Raw genomic sequence first — 25347 nt, 5'->3', positions numbered from 1 at the left:
CCATTTTCAGGAAATGTTATTGCTTTGATCACTTTTTATTCAAATTTTTATCAGAATCCAAAGAGTGAAAAAACGGCGGTTTGGCACTTTTGACCATTTTTCCCACTATGGCGTTTACCGAACAGGAAAAATATTTGTATAGCTTTGTAGAGCGGGCGATTTCGTATGCGGGGATACCTAACATGTATGTGTTTCACAGTTTTTAACTACTTTTATATGTGTTCTAGGGAAAGGGGGGGTGATTTGAATTTTTAATCCTTTTTATTTGTTTTTATATGTTTTTTACTTTTTTTTGAACTTTTTTTTTGCATTTATTAGACTTCCTAGGGGTATTGACATGGGTGGGCGGTGTCGCGGATTGTCAGAGCGGTGGGAGTTGGCAAACATGGCTGCTCCAGAGCGTTAAAGAGAGCCTCCTGGAGTATCGTTAAGGTGAGGGGCAAAGTGGTAAAGTATATGTATATGTGATTGTGTGGGGTTAGGGGCGAGGCTGTAGAGGGCAATATGAATTTTGTGGCTTGCTATGGTCCAAAGTGTGTGAGATTGCAGAGATGGTGGTGTGAGTTTGGGTTTTGTGGGGGTCCTGGCACAAACGTATGTGCGCTATTGTGACGAAAAGTAGCCTATTGCGCAATCGAGTGTAGTGACTATGTTTGTGGAAACTTTCAGCCATATCGGTCGAGCGGGTTTTGCGTGATTGAGGAACAAACATCCAAACATCCAAACACACAAACCCACAAACAAGTCACTATGTAAAGTTTCTCACAACACCGTATAGCAGCTCAAATACAAATTAACTTCAACACAAAAGTCTCACGTATTCTCTGAATTACAGCAAAAACAAGATACAAAGTTACATTTCATATCCCATACCTTATACACAGTACGAAAACCTTACCCGCGCCTGTGTATACCCACTTCTACAATCACCGCAGACGAAGTCGCGGGTACCAGCTAGTGTATATATATATATATATATATATATATATATATATATATATATATTACAAATAACATAAAAGAAATCAATGTATAGGGACATAAGTGCATTACAATTGTATATATTGTATATTTTTGATATTACTTAATGTTTTCATCCGTGAAATTACCATTTGCTTTGCAATTTTCCTTTAGTATTGAACAGATTTGAACAGATCAGTCATTGTGCCTTTATTTTGGGATTTCCATGACTTGTAAATGCCTTTCCACAACCATCCAATAACCCAGAATATGAACAGGAACAGTTCTGTATATAGGTAAGGATTGAGCGCCTTTAGCTGACTGTTTACGCTATATTCCATCCAACATTCTCTGCTTATATTGTGATAATTATTATCTGCCCATGCTGTGTATTAGGAGCGTACACAATATCCTCAGCCCAATCTGGGTGGCATGTCCGCACCTGCAAGTAGTAAGTAATTCTATGGGGATGAAAAATGCTGCTTCAATGCTAATGATTCCTCTCCTGCAGCTTGTCATCATTAAATTATAATACATGCACAGCTGGATTTTCATAATTAAATATGGTAAACATATAATTAGATTTTCATGATTGAATATAATAAACTTGTCATAAGTAGCAGCAGTGAAAAAAAAACTGTTAAGGCTGAGTCATAGAGACAGCACAGGTGAACTTTTGGCCGCTGCTTCCTTACTGCGCACATCTTTCTTCCACAGAGCTCAGTAGAAAAACATGATTGTTTTCCCACTGTTTATATAACTGTGACATATAATCGCTCCCATCATCCTTGCCATAGGAACTTACAATCTATTCTCACATAAATAGGGTATCATCTATAGCTGTGGTGGCGAACCTATGGCACGCGTGCCAGAGGTGGCACTCAGAGCCTTCTGTGTGGGCACCCAACTGTGAAACAGATTATACTGCATGGGGGGCCACTGTGGAGCAGATTATACTGTGTGGGGGCCACTGTGAAACAGATTATACTGTGTGGGGGCCACTGTGGAGCATATTATATTGTGTGGGGGCCACTATGGAGCAAAGTGTTCTGTGTGAGGGCCACCTTGAAGCAGATTATACAGTGTGTTGTAATAACATTGCACTGTCACTATGACACAGGTCTGTGCAATGTAAATAGTGAATATTATTTGTTCAAAAGTCCCAAATACAGAGACTATTACCTTCTGTACAAAGTTGTTTTGTATCATTGAAAGCTTGGTAAAGCCCCATTTACACAACCTTATTTTGTCTGTATTTGTGGATTTGCATAATATGAAGGTTAAATTGCTGTGTCAGCACTTTGCGGTAAATTAGTACAATCTGTTCTCTTATTCAAAATGGAGTAAATTTATTAAGACTGGCATATGGTATGTCAATCTTAATAAACAACCCAGATGGCGCAGGGACCGAGAGATTTATGAAGAGGCTGCAGTCTCTTTATAAGTCTATTTGCTGTTGTTGCACCAAAATGGAAACCTATGCCAAAAACATTGTGAGTTATAATTAGTCTGTTGGACCTAGGCATGGATGTAAGGTGCAAAACAAGGGTCAAGGCACAAGTTTGGTACAGGAAAGGGCCAGTTTTCTGATGCAGAGGAAATGAAGAATATGCCCTAATGTACAATGATTCTCATCACTCACCCATAAGCTTACAGTCTAATGTATCTCTTTACCTCATACAAGGTAACACTCCAATTATCCCTGTCTCCATATATAATATCAGCGCATGTAACAACGAAGACACAATTAAGTGAAAGAACAAGCTAGAAATCTAAACCAAATCAATATTTGGGGTGACCCCCTTTGCCTTCAGAACAGCATCAATTCTTCTAGGTATACTTGTACACTGCTTTTGAAGGAACTCGGCATGGAAGTTGTTCCAAATATTTTTGAGACCTAAGCAAGACTCTTCTGTGAATGTAGCCTGCTCACATCCTTCTGTCTTTTTATGTAATCCCACACAGACTTGAAAGGATGGTATTCTTACAAAGCTTCATCACATCAAATACTGTTTAGGTTTGGATTTCTCTTTTGTTTGGATTTTTTGCTAGTCTTGAAGCTGTAAACATCTCACGGCCGTGTGTTTCTTGCTCGGTGTACTTGGGTCTTCAATTGCATCAGTTTCACACTCTGTACCTGCTTCACATTAATTTGTCCTGGCAGTAAAGTGTGCCAAGGAACTCCCAGAAAATCCATTAACATCTCTGCTGCCTCTGAGGCTATCATTACATCTATTATTTGCTTTGGTGATATCCGTAATCTCATGTTGCCATCCTTTCTTTTGCGTGGGAGTTTCTGCCTGATGTTCTGCAATGAACGTTGAATGTCACAGCAATTTATCCTCAAGTCGAAGAGGACAGCAATGTACTTCTGTAGCAGAGCATCTCATTTATGTGTTACCTTCAATGGTTAAGTCTCTACATGACTTTGATTTTACGTCTATTCACACAAACGTCCTCGGCCGTGTGATGGATGGATATTTTGACCATCACACGGCTGCATTAAAATCAATTCATGTAAATGAGGCCTCCTACATGACCGATTTTTTGACAATCTGAAGACAAAATCTTGGACTAAGACTACTCGGGGCACAAAACCCAACCAAAGATCGCTATCAACACAGATAGAGGAAGTCACATTGTCAATTACAATGTCCTGCAACCAAAGCAGAATGATCCCAAAATATCCAGTTTATTACTTAAAGGAAAATAAAGAACAAAACACGTTTCCATTTTTACTGCTTTTCCACTGCATGAGGCCCGATTCACATCTGCATTTGCTATTCTGTTCAGAGAGTCCACTTGGGGACCCCCTTAATGGAATATCAAATGCATTAAAAAGCAGTTAGCTAAGAAACCACATGGACCCCAGAAGAAAAACACAGAGGAAAATGCTGAAAAAACTCAATGATAAACGTTGCATAAAAAAGTAATACATTTTCATTGAGTTTTTTTTTTTTTTTGCAGCTTTTTTAGCTGCATTTTCCTACATGGGACCTTTGACAAAAGCTGAGACCCCACATTGCGGAAATATGGGGGGTTTGCAAATTTTGCTGCATTTTTTTATTTTTATTTTTTAACAAAAGTCAAAAATGGCTACAAAGGGAATAGGCAATATATAGCAAGCTCTTATACTTCTCCCTACTGCTCAATCCACTATTGGCTTTGGCCCAAAACCACCTAGCAAAATCTGCAACAAAAAAATCTGCATTTCAGGGGCCACATGGTGGCTCAGTGGTTAGCACTGCAGCCTTGCAGCGCTGGAGGCCTGGTGTTCAAATCCCACCAAGGGCAAAAAACCATCTGCAAGGAGTTTGTATGTTCTCCCCGTGTTTGCATGGATTTCCATCCCATAATCCAAATAAAGACATACTGATAGGGAAAAATGTACATTGTGAGCTCTATGTGGGGCTCACAATCTACAAAATAAAAGAATCTGCATTTCCACAAATTTTCTGGTTTTCTATAAGTAAACCTGAATCATGGTATGAATAAAACGCTCTGAAATGTTTTGTTCCAGTGATTTAAGAATTTCAAGCAATTTGTATGCTCTTGCTTACATTGCTTTAAGCCAGTGTCTAGTATAATGTTAGCCAATATCTTCGCTTATTTCTAGATTGATGTAAACCCCCTGCTTCAGTCATCGTGCAGATAACATTTTATTTATTACATATATTTTTAGTTAGCTTTATTTTCACAAATTACCCTCTACACCATACAGAAATGATCCCAGAATATTCCGCCGTCCTATAAATGGTGCATAGTGTTCTCTCCTTGGCACATACTTCAGGAACTGTGGGAGAATTCTGCAGTTGTCCCGAGTTCACATTGGGTTCTGTGTCGAGCCCGCAGCCTCTGGGAACAATCCTTCATGAGGAGATTAAAGCAGCCGCTCGTCCACACTTAATACACAGAATACACTGATCCGTCAACAGCATTACACATGTGTCCTACAGCTCATAGCTGCAGCACCAGATTCAGCCCACTGTAAGGACTCATTGATATCACTAGAATCATCTGCAATAACCATCTAGTCTAACAATATGGTGGAGGGATGACGTGCCTGCTCCTAAGGATATTACAGGATTTGTTCTAAATACATGTTATAAAATATACAGAAGAACCTAATACTAGTCAGTGTGAAAAATGATCCTATAAAATGTCTGAAGTCATATGAATCAAATATATTAGATTTATCAAAATATATGCATGTATTATTTCAAATTAAACTTTTTTTTTTACATTTTACATAGAACAGTTAGGTCGATTTGTTATTGCTTTGTCCCAGAGTTGCAATTCTGGTGCAATTGTGCTTTATCCTGGTTTGCGCTCTGTTTCTAAAGCGGCATGCCACATTTTGCTATAGATTTTTTGCCTAGTATGTATTTTCAAAATTGACAAGTATTTGACAAATTGTTAAAAATTAGAGATGAGCGAACAGTGTTCTATCGAACACATGTTCGATCGGATATCAGGGTGTTCGCCATGTTCGAATCGAATCGAACACCACGTGGTAAAGTGCGCCAAAATTCGATTCCCCTCCCACCTTCCCTGGCGCCTTTTTTGCACCAATAACAGCGCAGGGGAGGTGGGACAGGAACTACGACACTGGGGGCATTGAAAAAAATTGGAAAAAGTCATTGGCTGCCGAAATCAGGTGACCTCCATTTTAGACGAATAGTGGATTTCAAATCCGGGTCATATGAGAATGTGAACTTTGTGACTATGAGACAGGGATAGCTGTACAGGCAGGGATAGCTAGGGATAACCTTTATTTAGGGGGGAATGTTATTAAAAATAACTTTTTGGGGCTCTATCGGGTGTGTAATTGTGATTTTTGTGAGATAAACTTTTTCCCATAGGGATGCATTGGCCAGCGCTGATTGGCCGAATTCCGTACTCTGGCCAATCAGTGCTGGCCAATGCATTCTATTAGCTTGATGAAGCAGAGTGTGCACAAGGGTTCAAGCGCACCCTCGGCTCTGATGTAGGAGAGCCGAGGGTGCACTTGAACCCTTGTGCACCCTCAGCTCTGCTACATCAGAGCCGAGGGTGCGCTTGAACCCTTGTGCACACTCTGCTTCATCAAGCTAATAGAATGCATTGGCCAGCGCTGATTGGCCAATGTATTCTATTAGCCTGATGAAGTAGAGCTGAATGTGTGTGCTAAGCACACACATTCAGCTCTACTTCATCGGGCTAATAGAATGCATTGGCCAGCGCTGATTGGCCAGAGTACGGAACTCGACCAATCAGCGCTGGCTCTGCTGGAGGAGGCGGAGTCTAAGATCGCTCCACACCAGTCTCCATTCAGGTCCGACCTTAGACTCCGCCTCCTCCGGCAGAGCCAGCGCTGATTGGCCGAAGGCTGGCCAATGCATTCCTATGCGAATGCAGAGACTTAGCAGTGCTGAGTCAGTTTTGCTCAACTACACATCTGATGCACACTCGGCACTGCTACATCAGATGTAGCAATCTGATGTAGCAGAGCCGAGGGTGCACTAGAACCCCTGTGCAAACTCAGTTCACGCTAATAGAATGCATTGGCCAGCGCTGATTGGCCAATGCATTCTATTAGCCCGATGAAGTAGAGCTGAATGTGTGTGCTAAGCACACACATTCAGCACTGCTTCATCAAGCCAATACAATGCATTAGCCAGTGCTGATTGGCCAGAGTACGGAATTCGGCCAATCAGCGCTGGCTCTGCTGGAGGAGGCGGAGTCTAAGGTCGCTCCACACCAGTCTCCATTCAGGTCCGACCTTAGACTCCGCCTCCTCCGGCAGAGCCAGCGCTGATTGGCCGAAGGCTGGCCAATGCATTCCTATGCGAATGCATACTTAGCAGTGCTGAGTCAGTTTTGCTCAACTACACATCTGATGCACACTCGGCACTGCTACATCAGATGTAGCAATCTGATGTAGCAGAGCCGAGGGTGCACTAGAACCCCTGTGCAAACTCAGTTCACGCTAATAGAATGCATTGGCCAGCGCTGATTGGCCAATGCATTCTATTAGCCCGATGAAGTAGAGCTGAATGTGTGTGCTAAGCACACACATTCAGCACTGCTTCATCAAGCCAATACAATGCATTAGCCAGTGCTGATTGGCCAGAGTACGGAATTCGGCCAATCAGCGCTGGCTCTGCTGGAGGAGGCGGAGTCTAAGGTCGGACCTGAATGGAGACTGGTGTGGAGCGATCTTAGACTCCGCCTCCTCCAGCAGAGCCAGCGCTGATTGGTCGAGTTCCGTACTCTGGCCAATCAGCGCTGGCCAATGCATTCTATTAGCCCGATGAAGTAGAGCTGAATGTGTGTGCTTAGCACACACATTCAGCTCTACTTCATCAGGCTAATAGAATACATTGGCCAATCAGCGCTGGCCAATGCATTCTATTAGCTTGATGAAGCAGAGTGTGCACAAGGGTTCAAGCGCACCCTCGGCTCTGATGTAGCAGAGCTGAGGGTGCACAAGGGTTCAAGTGCACCCTCGGCTCTCCTACATCAGAGCCGAGGGTGCGCTTGAACCCTTGTGCACACTCTGCTTCATCAAGCTAATAGAATGCATTGGCCAGCACTGATTGGCCAGAGTACGGAATTCGGCCAATCAGCGCTGGCCAATGCATTCTATTAGCCCGATGAAGTAGAGCTGAATGTGTGTGCTAAGCACACACATTCAGCACTGCTTCATCAAGCCAATACAATGCATTAGCCAGTGCTGATTGGCCAGAGTACGGAATTCGGCCAATCAGCGCTGGCTCTGCTGGAGGAGGCGGAGTCTAAGATCGCTCCACACCAGTCTCCATTCAGGTCCGACCTTAGACTCCGCCTCCTCCAGCAGAGCCAGCGCTGATTGGTCGAGTTCCGTACTCTGGCCAATCAGCGCTGGCCAATGCATTCTATTAGCCCGATGAAGTAGAGCTGAATGTGTGTGCTTAGCACACACATTCAGCTCTACTTCATCGGGCTAATAGAATGCATTGGCCAGCGCTGATTGGCCGAATTCCGTACTCTGGCCAATCAGCACTGGCTAATGCATTGTATTGGCTTGATGAAGCAGTGCTGAATGTGTGTGCTTAGCACACACATTCAGCTCTACTTCATCGGGCTAATAGAATGCATTGGCCAATCAGCGCTGGCCAATGCATTCTATTAGCGTGAACTGAGTTTGCACAGGGGTTCTAGTGCACCCTCGGCTCTGCTACATCAGATTGCTACATCTGATGTAGCAGTGCCGAGTGTGCATCAGATGTGTAGTTGAGCAAAACTGACTCAGCACTGCTAAGTCTGCATTCGCATAGGAATGCATTGGCCAGCCTTCGGCCAATCAGCGCTGGCTCTGCCGGAGGAGGCGGAGTCTAAGGTCGGACCTGAATGGAGACTGGTGTGGAGCGACCTTAGACTCCGCCTCCTCCAGCAGAGCCAGCGCTGATTGGCCGAATTCCGTACTCTGGCCAATCAGCACTGGCTAATGCATTGTATTGGCTTGATGAAGCAGTGCTGAATGTGTGTGCTTAGCACACACATTCAGCTCTACTTCATCGGGCTAATAGAATGCATTGGCCAGCGCTGATTGGCCGAATTCCGTACTCTGGCCAATCAGCACTGGCTAATGCATTGTATTGGCTTGATGAAGCAGTGCTGAATGTGTGTGCTTAGCACACACATTCAGCTCTACTTCATCGGGCTAATAGAATGCATTGGCCAATCAGCGCTGGCCAATGCATTCTATTAGCGTGAACTGAGTTTGCACAGGGGTTCTAGTGCACCCTCGGCTCTGCTACATCAGATTGCTACATCTGATGTAGCAGTGCCGAGTGTGCATCAGATGTGTAGTTGAGCAAAACTGACTCAGCACTGCTAAGTCTGCATTCGCATAGGAATGCATTGGCCAGCCTTCGGCCAATCAGCGCTGGCTCTGCCGGAGGAGGCGGAGTCTAAGGTCGGACCTGAATGGAGACTGGTGTGGAGCTATCTTAGACTCCGCCTCCTCCAGCAGAGCCAGCGCTGATTGGTCGAGTTCCGTACTCTGGCCAATCAGCACTGGCCAATGCATTTCTATGGGGAAAAGTTAGCTTGCGAAAATCGCAAACTGACAGGGATTTCCATGAAATAAAGTGACTTTTATGCCCCCAGACATGCTTCCCCTGCTGTCCCAGTGTCATTCCAGGGTGTTGGTATCATTTCCTGGAGTGTCATAGTGGACTTGGTGACCCTCCAGACACGAATTTGGGTTTCCCCCTTAACGAGTTTATGTTCCCCATAGACTATAATGGGGTTCGAAACCCATTCGAACACTCGAACAGTGAGCGGCTGTTCGAATCGAATTTCGAACCTCGAACATTTTAGTGTTCGCTCATCTCTATTAAAAATCCAAGCGAACTCTGGCAAAAAATGTATGAACCATAAATGTACCCTACAAAAAGATGAATCAAAAAAGTGATTTCCTAAAATAACTTCATTATAAATCAGTCCCAATATTTTCAAAAAAATTTTTGTCAGATATTATAAATTAGGTGTTATGTTAATAAAAAAAAATATCCTTATAACTGTATCAAAATGGAGGCCCCAACCCTACAGTGTTTTTCTTAATTTATATAAAAATTTTATTAACTCCTTAATGGCGTTGTAAATTAAGTAGTCTAGAAGGATGGAGAACTGTAATGAAGGTACGTAGGTAATATTTCATTCACTTGCATTTTAAAAAAAACTTTTTTCCTTATACCAATTGTCTCCAAACTTTGACTCTCCATTTTCTCCAGTTGAGAGTTGTAGTTTCTCAATAAGTTAAGATTTGCAGGACTGAATTTTGCAATAATTTATAGCCCATTTGTCTTCCATACTGAATGCGGCAATTGTGTTCACATTATATGGGTCAACCTACATTAGGTTAAGGCCCTACATTGTGGAAACAGTGCAGGATAGTGACACAAGTGGCAGTGTTTTCAGCATATTCATTTTAGCTAAGTGTTTTCTATAAATATATATTTTACTAGAGGGATGACCCGGCTTCGCACGGGTATATTACATTTTATGTTTGTGTAGTGGCCTCATAAGAATTGTCCAGTTTTGCACTGGTGTATTTTGTATGTGGTTTGTGTGTATGTCCATAAGCGTCATGTGAATATGTGTATCTCATTTTGGATATCAGTGAAAAACCTGTGATCAGTTGTTATGGATACCTGGAGTAAAGCTGTATCTAATCCTTCCCCATGCAGTACTGTGTTTAGACGCAAGTATCTAATCCTTGTTGGTGTGGTACTGTGTACAGATGTGTGTATCTAATCCTCCGGTAAATGAAACTGTGTGCAGACGTGCATATCTAATCTTACAGCATGTGGTACTATGTGCAGACGCGTGTATCTAATCCTCTGGCGTGTGGTACTGTGTGCAGACAGGTGTATCTAATCCCTGGCGTGAGGTACTGTGTGCAGATGCGCATATCTAATCCTCCCCCGTGTGGTACTGTGTGCTGAGATGCGTATCTAATTATCTGGCATGTGGTACTGTGTGCAGATGCATGTATCTAATCCTCCAAAGTGTGGTACTGTATTCAGACGCATGTATCTAATCCTCCCCTGTGTGGTATTGTGTGAAGAGGCGCGTATCTAATCCTTTGGCGTGTGGAACTGTGTGTAGACGCGCGTATCTAATCCTACAGCATGTGGTACTGTGTGCAGATGTGTGTATCTAATCTTATGGTGTGTGGAACTGTGTGCAGACGTGCGTATCTAATCCTCTGGAGTGTGGAACTGTATGTAGATGCGTGTATCTAATCCTACGGCATGTGGTACTCTGTGCAGACGTGTGTATCTAATCCTATGGCGTGTACAACTGTGTGAAGACACGTGTATCTAATCCTCCCCTGTGTGGTATTGTGTGAAGAGGTGCGTATCTAATCCTATGGCGTGTGGAACAGTGTGTAGACGCGCGTATCCAATCCCCCAGCATGTGGTACTGTGTGCAGACGCGCGTATCTAATCCTATGGCATGTGGTACTCTGTCTAGACACGCGTATCCAATCCCCCGGCATGTGGTACTGCGTGTAGACGTGCGTATCTAATCCTCCCCCGTGTGGTACTGTGTGCAGACGCGCGTATCTAATCTTCCCCCGTGTGATACTGTGTGCGGAAATGCGTATCTAATTCTCTGGCTTGTGGTACTGTGTCCAGAGGCATGTATCTAATCCTCCAAAGTGTGGTACTGTGTGCACACACACGTATCTAATCCTTCCTTGTGTGGTATTGTGTGAAGAGGCGCGTATCTAATCCTTCGGCGTGTGGAACTATGTGTAGACGGGCGTATCTAATCCTATGGCATGTGGTACTCTGTGTAGACACGCGTATCCAATCCCCCGGCATGTGGTACTGCGTGTAGACGTGCGTATCTAATCCTCCCCCGTGTGGTACTGTGTGCAGACGCGCGTATCTAATCCTCCCCCGTGTGATACTGTGTGCTGAGACGCGTATCTAATTCTCTGGCTTGTGGTACTGTGTGCAGAGGCATGCATCTAATCCTCCAAAGTGTGGTACTGTGTTCAGATGCACGTATCTAATCCTCCCCTGTGTGGTATTGTGTGAAGAGGCGCGTATCTAATCCTTTCGCTTGTGGAACTATGTGTAGACTCGCGTATCTAATCCTACTGCATGTGGTACTGTGTGCAGACGCGTGTATCTAATTCTATGGCGTGTACAACTGTGTGCAGACGCGCGTATCTAATCCTCTGGAGTGTGGAACTGTATGTAGACGCGTGTATCTAATCCTACGGCATGTGGTACTCTGTGCAGACGTGTGTATCTAATCCTATGGCGTGTACAAATGTGTGCAGATGCGCGTATCTAATCCTCTGGAGTGTGGAACTGTGTGTAGATGCGCGTATCTAATCCTACGGCAAGTGGTACTGTGTGCAGACACTCGTATCTAATGCTACGACGTGGTACTGTGTGTAGACACGCGTATCTAATCCTACGGCATGAGTTACTGTGTGCAGACGCGTGTATCTAATCCTATGGCATGTACAACTGTGTGAAGACACGTGTATCTAATCCTCCCCTGTGTGGTATTGTGTGAAGAGGCGTGTATCTAATCCTATGGCGTGTGGAACTGTGTGTAGACGTGCGTATCCAATCCCCCGGCATGTGGTACTGTGTGCAGACGCACGTATCTAATCCTATGGCATGTGGTACTGTGTGTAGACGCGCGTATCTAATCCTCCCCCGTGTGGTACTGTGTGCAGACGCGCGTATCTAATCCTCCCCCGTGTAATACTGTGTGCGGAGACGCGTATCTAATTCTCTGGCTTGTGGTACTGTGTGCAGAGGCATGTATCTAATCCTCCAAAGTGTGGTACTGTGTGCACACACACATATCTAATCCTCCCTTGTGTGGTATTGTGTGAAGAGGCGTGTATCTAATCCTTCGGCGTGTGGAACTATGTGTAGACCTGTGTATCTAATCCTACGGCATGTGGTACTCTGTGCAGACACGTGTATCTAATCCTATGGCGTGTACAAATGTGGGCAGATGCGCGTATCTAATCCTCTGGAGTGTGGAACTGTGTGTAGACGCCTGTATCTAATCCTTCGGCATGTGGAACCGTGTGCAGAAGTGCGTATTTAATCCTCTGGTTTGTGGGACTGTGTGCAGACGTGTGTATCTAATCCTCTGGCGTGTGATACTGTGTGCTGATCTGTGTATCTAATCCTCTGATGCGTTTATCTCAGTTTGGATATCAGTGTTGGGTTGTGTATGTGGAGTGACCGTGTGTATTGCAGTTGGAATATGAGTGAAAGTCTTGCAGGTTTGTATTGGCTAAGGGGGGGCACTGTGTTTGGAATGCTGTATCTCAGCAACGGTGCGTCCGAGCGAGTTGGAGTCTCGTCTTAAACCTTCCCGGATATCTGAAGTATCTCCGTACCAAATTTGGTGAAGATCGGTCCCGTCGTTCGGTTCGCATTAGAGCACAGACAGACAGACAGACAGACAGAGACAGAAATTCATTTTTATAATATAGGGAGATAGGGGAAGAAAAAACACAGCAAAGACTTAATGAAGAATGTATTTACGCTGTGTTTTTTTTGGCAGCGTTTTTTTAGCTGCTTTTCGCTATGTGAGGCCTACATGGTGTAGAAAGCACCAGCTTTATTAAGAGGAAGGCCTCTTCTTCTTGCCAGCTATGAAATGATCCAGCTTTGTGGTGTAAATTATGGGGTGCAAAAATGTCCACAAGAAAACTGGCACAATGCCCTTGATAAAATGACTCCCTCATGTCTGAAGTTCCAAACACAGACCTTGCGGTGTGAACATGACATTGAGAGGAGCTGCAGAATTCACAATGACTTTCTGTTCCCATCGATAAGTTTTGGTCTAATTACGTTTCATTATCTGTATATAGATGTGCTGACACTGACACCTGCTCCTATATCTCCAGTGCTGCCAGGCTCCGACCTCTCACAGAGGCTGAAATTCCCAATTAGCATTTCTCTGTGTGTGTCCGAGTTACTTAAGAAATGGCCACCCATGATAATTATACCTGCCCATCAGAATGACTGACGCCATATCATTGGCCCATATAGTTATGGCTTACAGTGCTCGATAGCCGCACATGCACCTGTGACTGACAGTTATTGATAGAGATCAAGTAAACCCCCAAATATTCTGAGGGGGGAATTTATTTATTCTGCATCCTGATACACAGGGTTATAAAACTAAAAAATAATAACATTTTGTTCTTTTCAAGTTTTGTATAAATGTTGGTTAATTATACTATAAGAATACGAAATTCTGAACCTTTGTAACGTACTTTGCACGTTCCTCGCCATCTGTCGTTTTGTAGCGTTGGGGATTTGGGTTCGAATCCAACAAAGGACAACATCTGCATGGAGTTTGTATGTTCTCCCTGTGTTTGTTCTGATAAAAATATAGTGAATAGATATGGGGGAAATGTCAGGTTTGAGTCGAATATTACATATTGTTTGGTTTTTATGAAACTGAACAAATGAAGATCCCTCTCAATAAACTTGTGACTTGATGTCATTATGGAGGCAGAAGGAGAGCACTGGACACCTCAAGGAAGCCTAAAACAGGTATGGGAAGGAAAGTATGAAGGTTTTTTTTTTTATTTTGTACAGCTCCCCTGGGTCTCCATCTATCGGTATTATACTCTGAGGTCTGAAAAGAAATAATAATGAAAAGTATAATAATGTCATTTTTTTCTATGACATATCTTTGGCTTAGATAGCTAGAAATAAGATAGATATGTTCTGAGGAATCCTGAGAGTGTTCAACACTATGTTTTAAGCCAATTTTAGCTATGGTCTATACTGAACTTGTTCGACCCGAAAAGAATCTTAGACCCAAGCCACCCGAACCTGAAACAAAATGAATCCTGAAAAGTTCGACTCTCTCTAATAGTAAACCTTGTGAGTGCTTGGAATGAGCACCGGTATGGCAGATGCTAACGCTACAATTCTCCACGTATTTACATCCTGGAAAACAGATTTGCATATTTTTCCCACAATCCCCCAGTGGAGCGAAAATGGCTTATAAGTCTCCACGGACTGTTATACCCCATACCACCCACCCCACCCCACCTCCCCATATAGCGGCCACCAACTAAGAGGAAGACGAGACTCCATGGACTGTTATACCCCAAATCAACCACCCCCCATACCCACCACTCCCCCCCCCCGACTCCAACTCCCCACACACACACACACACACACACACACACACACACTTTACTAGCTTTGGCAATGCCAAATATCTATTCGGACGAGCCAATAAAGCCTGTTTGATTTGATTGGATTTGAGCCCCCATACGTCTGTAAAGGTGCACACTCCCTAAGGAGTGTTATTATCCCCTGATCCTGTATTTTGAGTCATGTCAACATCTCAACTTGCCGTCACTGAATGAAAACATTTGTGTTTCAATACAGAGACGAAAAACCTGTCTTGAGCTCATATTTCTTGCCACTGAGGGTTTGTTAGAACAGTATTTAGTAATGTCAAACACCTCTGCAGTACAAATCTCTATCCTGTACTGTTGCTACAGTGTATCCGTTTAGGCAAAATGTTAATGGCTTTTTAATGCACAGATAATTGTTTAGACTAGAAATGTAAATGTATCAAAATTTATAGTGGTAACAGCTGTACGTAAACCCCACAGTATAGGTATTTTCCTATAATTAAAGGTGTTGAGACATCTGGACATAACTGTGGTATCCTATTTCTCTATCTCCCACAGAAGTAAACAGAAGCTATGTAAATAGCACAGCACAAGGATTGAAATAGAATAAAGACTAATATTATAATATCTAAAATAATATTTATGATAGATATATCTTGTGTAATTCTGCGACTAATAATGCTTTAGTCATGAGTATGATGGCCATGAATGAGGCAACCACTTCTAAGACTAATAGTCGGATGACTTTGCTCTCAGGTGATAACATCATTTATTCTCCCAGGTCAGTGAGACTCAGATTGTAGAACTGATTGAAGTCAGTACAGAATGCTCATTCATCATGCTGACATTTCTGACATTACCCTAAGTGCGTGCACATGTATGAAGCCACTTATTTCCTAGCACATGCAGCGGGAGGATTTTCCCTGCAAATGGAGCCTTACTGGAGTATGGCCCAAGCTGTGATGCCAGTTATTATGGCAGTACGCCACTCACTCTCACTAATAATTATATATAATGCAGTATCCATAACTAAGTGGTTACCCTGTGGGCAGACAGGTGGCCACATACTTATGCTGTACTCAGTTCCCATAAATATGGGCACAGAATGCATATACCCATTTACACGTACTACTACACCCACTGTTACTCAATGACTTAGTCATACTGTTTGCTGCCTGCAGGGTAATACAGGACGTATGTGTGGGATGGTAGCTTATACAATGTCATATAACTAACAGAGGAATACTTTTAAAAGAGGGAAATAATAAATTTGTAGCACTAATACAAGTGAAATATTATAACGATATAATGCTGAATTATAAAGCTACATCATAGTCCTATAATATTGTGTAAGAATATCTGCTTAATGATAAGTCTAATTGACTTTCTAGCAGACCTTAGGTTTCAAGGGCTCTGCTTGTTGTCAGTGAATGGGAACATTCATACTTATATCCAGAAGCTGAAAACACATATTGTTTCACACAGCTGAGCATTTGCTAAAATTGTATCCAATCCAAACAATCCTCTGTGAGCCATACACAGCCGCAGCAGCAGCCGCAGCAGCACACATCCCTCTCTTGTTGTTACTATACATCACACTTGTAAAAGTATCAGCCTGGAGTACAGTGTGTTTAGCCAACAAAGGGATTGTCTGGACTGAATACAATTGTTGCAAATGTTTACCGGTCATAAGTATTGGGACAGGTTTTAAACAATTATTGAGCATTATGTAACATGACTGTGCTTTTTACTAGCCTTCTACATTCACCCACAAAAAGTGTGACAAAGAGCTGACTATGGGCCATCACACATAGTGACCAGAGAAGAACCGACTGTACCTAAAACCCCATATAGAATGTATTTCTGTAAAATGCCTTTCATCCCAAAAGTAATTAGGGAAATTTGCTGAGATTTCTGGTACTGACAAAATCTGTTTAGCACCTTTCATATGAATGAAACTGTTTCTGTAGCAGGTGCCTCTGATTTCTAAGGAAACTAGTAGCGAAATATACAGATATACAGCTAGAAAACACAACGGAAAAAAATGTATCAAAAATACTGCAATTTATTATAAGACGTTCCAAGGTATTACCAACCATATACAGAGCACCGATATCCCCAAACTAGTCATACACCTCAATATACCTATGGGTTGGCATAATCAAAACGCAGCATGTTCATTTTATCTACAGAAATTTTGTGTATTTTCCACATAGACTTATATCAAACCAAAGAAAAACCATGAGGCACGATATTCAAAGTAGTTTTCAACAAAAAATATATGCAACTTTTATTCATTGAAATTTTTATTAGATTTTTCTATGAATAAAAATTAGAATTTTATCCAAAACTGTGTGTAAAGATTATAGGGGAGAGTTATCAGTCTCCTATTCCAGTTTTCTAATGTAAAAATTTGCAAATCAGCTCATTGAACCTTTTGTAACGCCATTTGTGCAGATATTTTTTGTACACAGTGTTTTCTCGCTGGCCATGCCACTTTGGGAAAAGGAGCCATGGCGACTGCGTGGCAAGATTAGGAACAGGGTAGATTTTAGTCTTGGTGCAAGCACAGCCAGAGGATCTGCTTAAATTATGAAAAGGTGATATAAAGACCAGCATTAAAAGTGCCAGTTTCAATAGAGCTCCTCCTATGTATATGACATAAAGAAATATCTGTCAACATCTGAAATTCCTCATTTGTAATACATGAAATCAAATAGTACTACATCCAGCAGGGGTTATTAAACACAAAGCTTTCCATTCCCCAGGCATACAGTATAGCCCCGCCATTCCACAAACACAGTATATAGACCCTCCATTCCCCAAACATACAGTATAGCCCCGCCATTCCACAAACATACAGTATAGACTCTCCATTCCACAAACATACAGTATAACCCTGCCATTCCCCAAACATACAGTATAGCCCCACCATTCCCCAAACATACAGTATAGCCCCTCCATTCACCAAACATACAGTATAGCCCCGCCACTCCCCAAACATACAGTATAGCCCCGCCATTCCCCAAACATACAGTATAGCCCCGCCATTCCCCAAACATACAGTATAACCCCTCCATTCCCCAAACATACAGCATAGCCCCGCCATTCCCCAAACTTTCAGTATATCCCTGCCAATTCCAAAACATACAGTATAGCCCCACCATTCCCCAAACATACAGTATAGCCCCTCCATTCACCAAACATGCAGTATAGCCCCGCCATTCCCCAAACATACAGTATAGCCCCGCCATTCCCCAAACATACAGTATAACCCCTCCATTCCCCAAACATACAGCATAGCCCCGCCATTCCCCAAACATACAGTATAGCCCCTCCATTCCCCAAACTTTCAGTATATCCCTGCCAATTCCAAAACATACAGTATAGCCCTGCCATTCCCCAAACATATAGTATAGCCTCTCATATTACAACACCATTTTGTGCCTCTCAGTAGCCCACATCTTACAATATTGACAGTAAGCAATAGATATATCACTTATGTGCAGTTGGTAAATGCTGAAAATTCAAGAACGCTTCCAGCAGCAGAAAAATTTTTAGAGCCACAACAAGGGACTGCCCCAGAGAAGGGGAACAGGTGACAACGATGCAGATATGAAGCTGTTCTAAATTTAACGTGTGATACGCAGATGTTGTTCCATTTTCAGTGCGTTTTGCTGAGCTTGTATACATCATATCATAGCAGCCCCTGTGCACCGGCCCAGTGTTTCTTCCAGCTATATGAAGCGTACGTGTACAATTAAGGATGGAGCGAGTCCAGAATTCCCTTCTGAATGTGAAAGATTGTTCGGAAGATTCAGTTCCAGCCAAAGCCATCCCTGCCTGAGCTCCCATCTCCTGCAGCTAAAAATAAAAGAGATCTTGTCTTTTTTTAGAGCACTCTCATCTTATTGCTTATATGTAAATTCAAAATTTATCTCCTTGGGAGTTCGAAGAAGATTTTGAAATAGGAATTTGTATTTGGCAGAGTCTAAAACATGATTTTATTGATTTCCTATTACTACTAATCACCTGTCCCTTCTGCTTGACATGTTTAGGCCATGCTCACCCTTGTTGGTACAAAGTTGTTTTCATAAAGCAAAAAAAAATTGAAAAATTACTTTACACATTCAATTTGATTCCAAGATGTGTAAACTAAGGTTAAAGCCACATATTAACTGCAGTATAAAAACACACAGTGGAAAAAAACACCGCAAAATCCTTGCAATGTTCACTGCTTTGCCACTTCACTTTTTATTTTTGCTTCCTTCTGCAGGTAAAATTAACATGCTACGTTTTTCCAACAACGTGCGCATTTTTAGATAACGCTGTGTTATTCACAGTGCTCTTTTTCGTAAGGGGTGGCTGAAATTATATGAGATCTCATTCACTTCGTTCGTATTGTAAACAGCTACGTTTTTTTCTGCATTTCTGTAACAATCTGACCTCAATCTAAATAAAAAAAACCGATCAGTTTGCATCAGTCAGATTCACCAAACTCTGATACCTTGGCTTTAGGATTTAGGTACGGGGAAGGTTAACGGAGAAAATGTCATATAAACTGCGCTAAGTTAACTTTTAGCACATAAAGTTCCAAGTATTTCATTAACTATTGAAACAAACCTAATGATAATAAAACAATTGAATGGAATTAAAAGAAATTCAGTTTTACATGATAATAAAATCACATTAAGTAGCAAATTTATATGTTTGTCAAGGATTAGTTTCAGGGTTTTTTGTCAACAATGTATTATTATTATTTCACATCCAGGGATTTATTGTACAGGGAGCAGAGTAAGGAAAAGCAAAAAGCAAAAATTACCACAATAAAAACAGTTTCTCTAAATGAGTACAAACATATACCTCAAACAAGGTGCACCAGGTATTATAGTGTCAGGGACCATAATGCAACACTAAAATAAAACAAGGAATGCCAGCTATCAGCTGCTGCGCTATGAATCCTCAAGATATTTACTTGGCTTATTTTTTTTGCTATTTTTTTTATTTTTTTTTGCAGCAAATTTATCAAAATTTTTTACTTTGCCTCCTAAATTTGTCACAATTCTCTAGGGGAGGATAACAGAGCTCAGTAAGGATTTTTTTGGCGTATTGAGTCAAGTTAGCGGTGGTGTTGTGCAACAAAATAGTGTCTCTTTAAAAAGTTCCATATAGTAAATTGAGCTTACAACAATGCAAGATCTGAACCTCATGCACATTACAAGTCAGCTTTGTAAAAAGGTGTATTAGGAGCAAATGAATAGAAAAAAAGGAGCATAAAAAGGCACAAAATAAGTAAAAATGTACTAGAATTGTGGTGCAAAATAAATAACAGATTTTGTACATAAAATACTTGTGTCCTATCTAATATTTATGTGACCCCCTGTAATCATTCTTTTTTTATTTTATTGTATAATGTAAGTACAAAATATAAAGGACAATTAATTGGAATAATTGGTTTTCTGTCAATTTGAGTAAATTATTAATAATTACTGAGAGTTTATTTCAACTACAATGTAATAAGCAAGCTGCCAAAATCCCATTATTATATGTAAAAAAATAAATAAATAAATAACAACTGGAGACTATTATAACTAGTCAGACTGATCCTTGAGACTTCATCATATATCTACTATTTTTATTAAGTGATGCAGAATGGCAGGACAAATCACACCTAACATCAGACGCAGCATTTGTTCCCATTGTTGCTGCTTTTATACAGGTACCTAATGGGGTGCTGCTTTTTCAGTTTTTGTTTTTTTGTTTTCTTGAACAAAATGAAAAGGCAAGGCGACCCATGTACCCATGTTTAGAATGAGTTTATGAGACTGTTTTAAGTCCAAATGAACTAACACATTTCATTTTATACTAACATTTATATATATTTTATGTGGCAATTTTTGATGCACTTTTTTGACCAAAGCCAGAAGTGGATCTAATAGGAAAGATAAATGTAGAGATAGTCTGATGTATCATCCCTCTTTAGTATCCACTCCTGCATCAAAACCTGACAACCTGATCTGTTTAATTTCAGCATAATTCAGACTCCAAAATTCTGTCGTTTTACAATTGTCTGAAATGGAGATGGATTTATTTCTCATATGTTAAGTTATTTTAATCCTGAATGAACTATTTTACAGCCTATAGAAAAGAATAGGTTGTTTTGTTACAAGACACATGCCTAAAAATACTAATGTTATGAAAGGTAACCCCAGATGTAACCACATGAGCTAGCAATCTAATGGGTGCAGATCAGAGGCAAGGGGCTAGGAGAAGGTGTGTGGAAGTCAGAGAAGAGATTAATCTGATAGAAGGTGAAAGTACATAAGAATAATCCCATAAATAAGGGGTCATTGATAAATACATTATAGTGGACCTGGTTAGAAGAAAGAATCTCTCCCCCTCCCCTGGTTATACTGAAGACTATTAGTAACTATTCCTGCCATTTTATTGCAATATAAGCAGAGGTTTTGCTGTATCCTGTATAACTCAGAGTCTCAGCACTTTGTACTTTATGATACATATTTATCTCAAATAAAGGCATATTACAGAAGAAAAATATAAAGTTATGAAATTGCAAATATTTCACATAAAAATTAATGTGATATCTGAGGTTCTGCTATTATATCATCCAGATGTGTGTTTCAGGGTCAGATCATGTAGGAAATATAGTATTCAGGCTATATCTTGTGGCTATGTCTGGGCTATTATAGAGCAGTATGGCTTCGGGTCTAAAGCTCATGGTTCCCGACCACTACTGCAGTGTAAACTGTTATGAGCAGTATCCCTTTTATTCAATATCGATTTAGGTAATTTTCTGTTCTTGTGATACATATAATGTAAAATACAGTCAAAATCTATCTCATCCCACTGGGCTGCAAAGTGACAGCACTTTGCTTCATGTTCTATAAATTCAGAATGTAAAACTATTAATCTGCATCTTATGTGTACTGAGAATAGTCTGACATAAACCAAGCAAACCAAAGACAACCAGCTGCAAGAAAATACAAGAAATATAGCAAAAAATACTAGCCCCGACCTGTAACAACAAAACTAAACCTGATGTTAGCACTAGCAGGACCACAGCCTCATATAGCTGAGCCTATATAACGAGACCCGACAATTCCCTGCTAGGAGAGGCTGCCAGGAAGAGTAACCGCGGAATATTAGGCGGAGATATCCCGAATCGCATCGAGCTCTGTTAGCTCTGATCGCTTTCATCGATTTTGTCTCTAATATTTTTCGTTATAAATTCTCTATATTAATTTATATACCAGAGGTCCTTCAATGCAATCCAATGCAAACTACATCCAAGTAACAGAAAATCTTAATTAGATAGATAGATAGATAGATAGATAGATAGATAGATAGATAGATAGATACAAAGCAAGACACATAGCTAGTGAGATAGGTAGACAGATAGATGAGATAGATAGATAGATAGATAGATAGATAGATAGATAGATAGATAGATAGATAGATAGATAGATAGATAGAGATAATAGTGAAATAGACAGATAGATGATTGATTGATTGATTGATTGATTGATTGACTGATAGATAGAAAGAAAGCACAACAATTAGACAGCAGATCCAAATGTGAACAGGTGCATAAAGCATTTTTAGCTCTATATCTATAGTTCTTGCTTCAGTACTTTCTGTATTTCTAGACAGATAAGGCACAGCTTCACTGGTAGGTTTACTTCCCGTCATATATCAATCAGTCGGAATATTTTTCTGGCATTTATAGCTTTCCATAATCTTTCTAAAAAACTATCCCAAGGAACTGCAGAAACTGCTCATCTATTATTAGTGTCAGTGTATAGAACCAGAACATTATATGTGCCAAGAACATTATAAGAGAGACAAAGTTCATTTCACACACTCTCTTCTATTTCACAGTGTATGTGGCAGAGACCCTGCTCAACTATAGATGGCAGAGACCATGCTCCTATATACATGGGAAAGACCCTTCCCTAGTGTACTTGGCAGAGACCCTGCTTCAGTGTACTTGACAGAGACCTTGCTCCAGTGTACATGGAAGAGACCCTGCTTCAGGGTGTATGGTAGGAGGACCCTTGCTCCAGTGTACATGGCACATAGACGAACATGGCACTGCTGGTGTTCCCAGGCCGGCTCGCCTGACAGGCTGCTGCATTGTTCCAGCAGGAGACAAGTGACAGCTCACAAATGCTGCGGCTTCACACAAAAGCTCAATTGTGCTCTGATGATTTTTATTTTCCAACGGTCTCTCTTCATTCAACAAGAACCAAGTGCTGTCATCTCTCTCCAGTCCCTGCTAAACCTCCTGCTGACCTCTGCTCCAGGTTCATGCAGAAAGGCTGCTCTAGGGGTAAGCAGAGGATGCGGGGAGAAGAGGCAGCTTTAGGGGTGACTAGAGACTGCAGCAGGACTAAGCAGGCCCTGCAAGAACTCTCACTTCTGAGGGTGACAAGGTGGAGGTCTGGGGGCTAGTAGAAGTGTTAGGAATTAGTGTCAGCTCTAGGAGTGAGTGGAGGTTGGAAGGATTGGCGGCTGCTTTTTTATTATAAAGTCTCTTCACACTTGCGGAGATTTCTTTATTCCTATATTTCTATGGTGTTACATTTAGCAATAATTCCTTTTGTATCATCAGCTTATGTTACAATAAAATACTGAAATCAACTTTCCTGTAGATTAATAATAAGATTAAAGGTAATATCTGCTGAGCTGCCCTGACCAACAATTGAAAAAAGTGGCAGAATGGTTTCTAAAGGACACAGAGCATCAACCAGAACAGGTAGCTCCTGTGCACACGGAGTGCGGAACCGCTATACACCACACATTATTTACCGCAGATGAGATATATATGAGACAGACATAAATAGAAAAAGACAGGGAAATAGACATCATATAAACAGATTGAGACTGATAAGTACAGATAGATACAGTAGATAGATAAACAGTTACTATAGATAGACATATAGATAGATAGATAGATAGATAGATAGATAGATAGATAAATGATAGATAGATAGATAGATAGATGATAGATAGATAGATAGATAGATAGATAGATAGATAGATAGATAGGAGATAGATAGATAGATAGATAGATAGATAGATGATAGATAGATAGATAGATAGATAGATAGATAGATAGGAGATAGATAGATAGATAGATAGGAGATAGATAGATAGATAGATAGATAGATAGATAGATAGATAGATAGGAGATAGATAGATAGATAGATAGATAGATAGATAGATAGGAGATAGATAGATAGATAGATAGATAGATAGATGATAGATAGATAGATAGATAGATAGGAGATAGATAGATAGATAGATAGATAGATAGATAGATAGATAGATGATAGATATAGCAAACAGATGATTCACCTGTACAGATAGATAGACAGAGGGATAACATAGATTGACAGACAGATAGAAATCGGTACAGTAGAAAGATAAACATAGATAGACAAACAGATAACTACTGTATATGGAGAAATAAAGAGATAGATAGATAGATAGATAGATAGATAGATAGATTAGACAGATGACAGTCAGACATACATATATAGATAAATAGACAGAGTAGATATATTATAGATAGAGCATATATATTATAGATAGATAGATAGATAGATAGATAGATAGATAGATAGAGTAGATTACAGTCAAGTATACATATTTCTATATATATTTCAGTCAGATATACTTATAGATAGATAGAGTAGACAGATGACAGTCAGACATACATATAAATAGACAGAGGATATATATGATTGATAGATAGATGATAGATAGATAGATAGATAGATAGATAGATAGAATAGATTTCAGTCAAGTATACATATTTCTATATATATTTCAATCAGATATACTTATAGATAGATAGACAGAGTAGATATATTATTGATAGATAGATATTTAGATAGATATATGATAGATAGATAGATAGATAGATAGATAGATAGATAGATAGATAGATTATACAGATCACAGTCAGATATACAGATAGATAGAATAGATAGAGGTTCTGTATATGGCCATTACAATAGGGGGTATCTCGCAGTCTCTTACCGGGGCAGGAGTGCAGGGGTTTCGGTCGCACCAGTAAGGAGGGACACACAGAGTACAGCGACAGCTTCTCGAAGTAATCGCAAGTCTCCTTGGACAGAATCTCGTCGATCATGAAGGACTTGTAGCGCCGCCTGGCTGCTTTCAGCTGTCCCGGGGAGGTGAGCCTGAGCTCGGCTTGGCAGTGCATGTTGTACCCAGGTAATGAATCCTTGGGGGGTTTTGAGGTGGGTTTGTGGGGTGGTCAGGGTGAGGCTGCGTGTCTCGGTGGGGTCTGGGCTCCTCTGCTATATAAACTTCATTTCAATCCCTTTTTGGGAGAGAGCAGCTGTCAATCAGCGCTGTGGTGCTGTGCATGGTGAGAGCTGCCCACGGTGTGCTGCCACCTCTGTCACTGCCTCTCACTGTCACTGAGACTGCTCCACTCCCTCCACTGCTGCACTGTACGTGGATGTCACTCCCCCTCTATTAGTGGGTGTCTCTCCCGGCTTTCTGCCGTCTCTTTGTTGCTCCATTGCTGCTTATTTCATTGCTTGTTCCTAAACTCCACATCCTCCTCACACCCCCCAAATCTCGATGTCTGTCTTTGTGATCTCCCGTTTATTTTAACTATAGATAAGTACCTGACAGCAGGGCTCTGC

The 25347-nt window shown here is 41.1% G+C and overlaps 1 protein-coding gene across 1 annotated transcript in view; it reads right to left on the bottom strand.

The window, feature by feature from the left end:
• The window catches only part of BARX2 (BARX homeobox 2), a 33881-nt gene extending 8773 nt beyond the window's left edge, over positions 1-25108 (bottom strand). Inside the window, exon 1 of the mRNA XM_075278562.1 lies at positions 24710-25108. Within this exon, the coding sequence (XP_075134663.1) occupies positions 24710-24896 (187 nt within the window). The 5' untranslated portion in view covers positions 24897-25108. The remainder of the gene's footprint in view (positions 1-24709) is intronic.
• Between the last annotated feature and the right edge of the window lie 239 nt (positions 25109-25347).

Source organism: Leptodactylus fuscus, chromosome 6 (genome assembly GCF_031893055.1).
Source record: "Leptodactylus fuscus isolate aLepFus1 chromosome 6, aLepFus1.hap2, whole genome shotgun sequence".
Classification (NCBI taxonomy): Eukaryota; Metazoa; Chordata; class Amphibia; order Anura; family Leptodactylidae; genus Leptodactylus; species Leptodactylus fuscus.
The sequence above is the reverse complement of the archived record's forward strand: the minus strand, read 5'-3'. Positions and strand labels throughout refer to the sequence as shown.